This window comes from Gossypium arboreum, chromosome 5, assembly GCF_025698485.1.
Source record: "Gossypium arboreum isolate Shixiya-1 chromosome 5, ASM2569848v2, whole genome shotgun sequence".
NCBI classification, from domain to species: domain Eukaryota; kingdom Viridiplantae; phylum Streptophyta; class Magnoliopsida; order Malvales; family Malvaceae; genus Gossypium; species Gossypium arboreum.
This window is the reverse complement of record NC_069074.1, coordinates 18825503-18830572: the sequence shown is the minus strand read 5'-3', so window position 1 is coordinate 18830572 and position 5070 is coordinate 18825503. Positions and strand designations below refer to the sequence as shown.

The following is a 5070-nucleotide window of genomic DNA, read 5'->3' as shown; positions in this document are numbered from 1 at the left end:
AAAGAGAGGATTTGAACAAAAATATAGACTCGAAAAATGGGATTGGATAAAAATAAGACATATTTCCTAAACGGGTCAAGCCTCAGGTAAGATTTTTGACACGAGCTTGTCCTAACCCCAATCAACCTAAACTTTTTTTTTGTTATTTTTTTGCTGTCATTTTACCATCATGTTGCTACTATTTGATATATTATATTTTAAATTTTTGTTTTTATATAAAAAATTTAATAAAGGTAGGCCGGGTCAAACTTAAGTTTAACATTTTTAATTTGAGCTAAACTTAGACAAAAATTTAAGCCTAATTTTTAAGTTGGGCTAAACCCAAACTTAAAAAATAGCCTAAATTTTACATCAACTCTACCCGGTCCATAATCAAGCGTAGTCCATATAAAACGAATTTACCCAAAAAAATCAAAGACAGCTTAATTAAGTTTGAACAAAAATGAACCGACAACAGAAAACGAGATTCCGGAATTATATGAAAGTATACATAAGAGAATCCAGCACACAGGAATTTGCAAATTTGAGTTGTTGTATTGTATAAGTCCCTTTTGGGAAACAAGAATGGCAGTCTGGCTATGGTACACGAGGAGTTCTTACATCAAAGAATATCAAACTAAGACGTTTCTTCTTTTTCTAATTTGAAAATGGACATGATAAAACCTATTACAGAGATGGAAGTAGTTTTAGCAGCCTGCAGGTTGTAAAAGTGTTTACTCTATCCTCCAGGATGAAATATAACTTCGTGCAGCTCTGACAAGCACATCGGTAGCAATCTGGAACCAATTTTGTTCGGATATGTGTTAAAGCTTGTTGATGCACCAAATGAATGGCTTATCTTTTGCAATATTGAGCAACTGCCATCATGCTATATGGAGGCTTATGCAAACAGCTACATACTTCTTAGAATTTTGATGTTCCTAGCGCTGACTGCGCTTCTTGACTAAGTTCCATTCGCAGAAAATCTCTTGGATAGTTCTATGCTGAACCAGGTGGAAGGAAGAGCACCACCACGTGAAATGAGATAAACTATGAATGCTATATATGCAGCTGTCCAAATACAGATAAATAGTCCAAACAGCAGCCCCTTTACTTCAGAAACAAAGAAATCCAGTAAAAGATACCCATTGATTACTATTACCAGTGCAGCCACAGTCCAGGCCAGTTTCTGCAAATAATAGAAAACATGAACCAAAAAGTTAGCTATGTTTTCAATTCATGCATCAAACCATGAATTAGATATATATTAATTGACTTGAGTATCATTAGCTGAAGCAGCTCAAGCCAACTAATGTGTTACATATACAATTGAAAGGAATGATGCTTAGTAATTTAATTAAATTACATATTATAACCATGTGAACTGAAGATACCAAAAAACAAAGTTTACAAGTCATTTTCATGAGCGCAACGATGGAAGATCAATTTGATGCTTTCTATTCCTAGAATTACAACAAGAGGGTTGGTTAACTTTAATCTTTGTTAGAAAAGCAACCAACAGACTGTGTGCATCAAATTGCTACTTAGGCAACTCCGCAGGTTCATATCAAGCTGCATTTCCGGTTAAGACCTAAGGTCATGAGAGAATCACTCCCATCGGAGCCAAATGCTCTGTCAATCAAATAATTGGTAGGAAATCTAATGGGTCCTCCTACCGAGCTCTATGGAAATGCAGAATGAATTTGATGCTATTTCTAGACCCTTCCAAGAAGCATATAAATATTAGGAGAAGTCCTGGACTTGAGAACTCTCTAGAAGTTACTTTAGGACAATATGGTGCCTTTGCGCCCCCCCCCCCCCAAAGCAGCCTTTTAGGACTACTAAACCTAGACACAATCCTCACAATTTTTGGTACTTTTAAAATACATTGCAAATGAATGAAGATCAAATAGAATAAACCAAAATAACAGCAATGATATTCGATTTCTGAAATAAGATCAATAACATAGGCCCTAAGATAGTTTAGGATTACCCTCCAACAAATATTATGATCACCTATATAGAAAAAAGAAAAAGGAAAGAAGATAGAAGACACTCTTACTCCTTTTCGCAAAATATGCCTAGAATTCCTTTTCACAAATATGCCTAGGGACTACCACCAATGGCAAAATGAAAGCAATGAGCCGACTGACAAATATGGGTAACATTTATTGCAGAACATATCATATGATCCCCTTGATATCAAATTCTGCATCATGGTATCAAAATCTTGATAACATTTTGTTTAATAGGACCAACTCAAGTTTCTTGTACTTTAAAGGCAAAAAAATAGTGGGTGATAAGAAGCATTCAAGTGAAGCGTGCTGTTTTATATAGGGATTGTGATAGAAACATGTAAATTTGACAGTGTTTCTTTTCAGTTCTCTTTGCAATCAAATTGCTTTAAACATGAAAATTTAAACCAAATAATATGAAATGACTCAAGATTGAATATATATATGATAAGAATTGATAGTTTAATTATTATAACATGTAGGCTGCTGCAAAATACCAATAGTCACTCATGCGAAGGGATAGATAGAACAAATAAAATGGAGACAAGTGAGACAAAAGCTTACCTCAAGAGTAGGCCCAATCCTAAAGACCCCCATGACGTGCTCCTTGGAGACCAAGGTTAGAAGCGGGATCAGTGCAAAAGGAATCTGTATTGACTGAAGCACATTAAGCCATTCATTCAAAATATCCAACGAAGCTTCAGATGTATTAAACACGAGAGCTACAACTATAGTCGGCACGATTGCAAAGCTACGCGTAATCAATGCCCTCAACCACTTCTTCAGACGAAGGTTGAGAAAACCTCCCATTATAAACTGACCGGCATAGGTGCCAGTTATTGTACTACTTTGTCCAGCTGCCAGCAAGCCAATACCCCATATGTAGAGAATTGGAAAGAGCCCTCCACCATACTTCTCCTCAAGATACTGCCCTGCGTTAACTAGTCCTATGTTATTTGCTTGTTTTGTACCATAGAATCCCTTGGCAAAGACTGTTGTCACAAATAAATTGATCATGAAGGAAACTAGAAGCGCAACAGAGGATTCAATTGTGTAGTAGTTTAGTGCCTCTTGAACCCGGCCTCTCTTTTTGGGATCTATGTCTCTTGATTGTACCAAAGCAGAATGTAAAAATACGTTATGAGGCATTATGACACAACCCACAACCCCCACTGCTTGTCGAATTGTTTTCGAGCCGAGTCTAGGAACCAAAATACCTACAACAATAGCCAAAAACAAAAAAATTCAAGAAATGAAATTTTCACTTCATGCAAAATGGAGGTTATGTTAAAAAAGATTTTACCTATTAGTAGTTCTTTTCCATTGGGTTTTGTATCACCAAACATCCAAGCAAATGCTAAAGCCATAGTAGCAATCAATACGGCAAAAACAGCTTCTAGTTTCCTGACTCCATAATTCTCCAGGAATAAAAAGACAAAACTGTAAACAGAGACGGAGAGAAATACTTGTTACTAGCGAAAAAGAAAAATGAAGCAGCATTTTTCAATTCAAAAGAATAGAATCTGACTTGATCTTCCCCAGTGAACACACAGAAACGTTAAAAAGAAAAGTTTCAAACTTCAAATCCAAACAAATCTAAAATATCAACCACGTAAACAACCCGAAACTGAAAGAAAATGTGCAGAGTGAGTTCATCAGATCGAGGACATTTACCAATCCGAAGCGGTAATTAAGACACCAGCCCATAGCGGCAAAGCACCGTTACTCAAAATTTGGATAGCTATAGCACTCCCGATAACCTCTTGAATATCAGCTCCAATAAGCGCCAATTCCGCCATGAACCACAGCACCAATCGAGCCCAAGTCGGATATTCCTCTCGGCAAAGCTCCGCAAGATGCCGGCCTGTTGCCACTCCGACCCTAGCCGACAACAATTGGATAAGCAGGCCCATGACGGTTGCCCACATCAACAACCAAAGCAAAGAGTAACCCGCAATTGCCCCAGCCTGGAGATCCCCTTCCAAATTCCCCGGATCTAAAAATGCTATACTCATTAGAAACCCCGGACCCGTAAACAACCAGAGCTTCTTCCATGAAAATGGAGGGACGTAATCGACATTTAGGATGGATTCAGGCGTTTCCAGGTCGACGATCACGACTTTCTCTCGGGACTCGAATGCCACCTCGTTTTCATCATCTGACGACGGCGAAGGAGATTGGGATGGCAATAGGCTTTTGGATTCGGATTCCTCAGCCGCACCTTTGTCTCTGTCAGGTTCCTCCTTTGGAGACTCCTCGCCTCGGTTTGGGGAATTCATAGTCGGAGGAGGAATATTCTGTTGACCAAAACGGAATATTCCGTCTGTTTGTTAAGGTCCGTTTTGGTGGAGGGAGAGCTCTTCCGTTGAGTACCGTAAGAGGTTGGTTTTATATCGGTTACTTTTCGTTTAGATGCCGAGAAAACGAGCGCAGTCTCGGTTCATTATATATCTCATTGGAAAAGTTGAAATCAACGTTTCCGACCATTTAGAAAGTGACACGTCGATTGCGCTGTCGATGCTTTTTTTTCATTTCTTTTCTCGCGTAAACAGAATGCAGAAAATCATTTTCTAATTTCTAATATCTATTTTGTTTTTATTAAGCTAAAAATGCCGGTATTTGTTTTTATTGTCCCTTTCTCTTCTTTTTTTTTTTTAAATAGAAAACAGGGAAAAAAACTCACATGTAAAATTGTTTTTTTTTTTCCTATAATCACATATAAAATAGTTATGATTATCATCTCAGTTGAATAAATGATAGTTCTTTTTTTCTAACATGCTATATAATTAACGCTCATGTATATAACCAAGAAAATCTTAAAGTGAAAGGTAAGGCTATCTCATTCCAACACTAGAGCCTGCTATTGCTATTGCTATAGACTTAAATGAACATTTAAATTGGATTTATGGATCGTTTATAAAAGAAAATTAGTCGAATGGATTTCACAATCCAAATATTTGACCTTTGCTAATTGGCCAAAAAAAAAAGTTTGTGTTTTGTTACTTGTTGCAATTTTGCTTGTGTGATTAATTTTTAAATTTAAGTTCATGATATTTATTGCATATAATTCTCATTT

The 5070-nt window shown here is 36.9% G+C and overlaps 1 protein-coding gene across 1 annotated transcript; it reads right to left on the bottom strand.

The window, feature by feature from the left end:
* Positions 1–514: 514 nt before the first annotated feature.
* LOC108449985 (metal transporter Nramp2-like) lies at positions 515–4551 on the bottom strand. Its single transcript, XM_017747393.2, has 4 exons — positions 3669–4551; positions 3298–3434; positions 2559–3211; positions 515–1168 (listed from the first exon to the last, which is right to left on the bottom strand). Exons 1-4 carry the CDS (start codon positions 4271–4273, stop codon positions 944–946), a joined length of 1620 nt encoding a protein of 539 aa, XP_017602882.1. The 5' UTR covers positions 4274–4551; the 3' UTR covers positions 515–943.
* Positions 4552–5070: the final 519 nt, after the last annotated feature.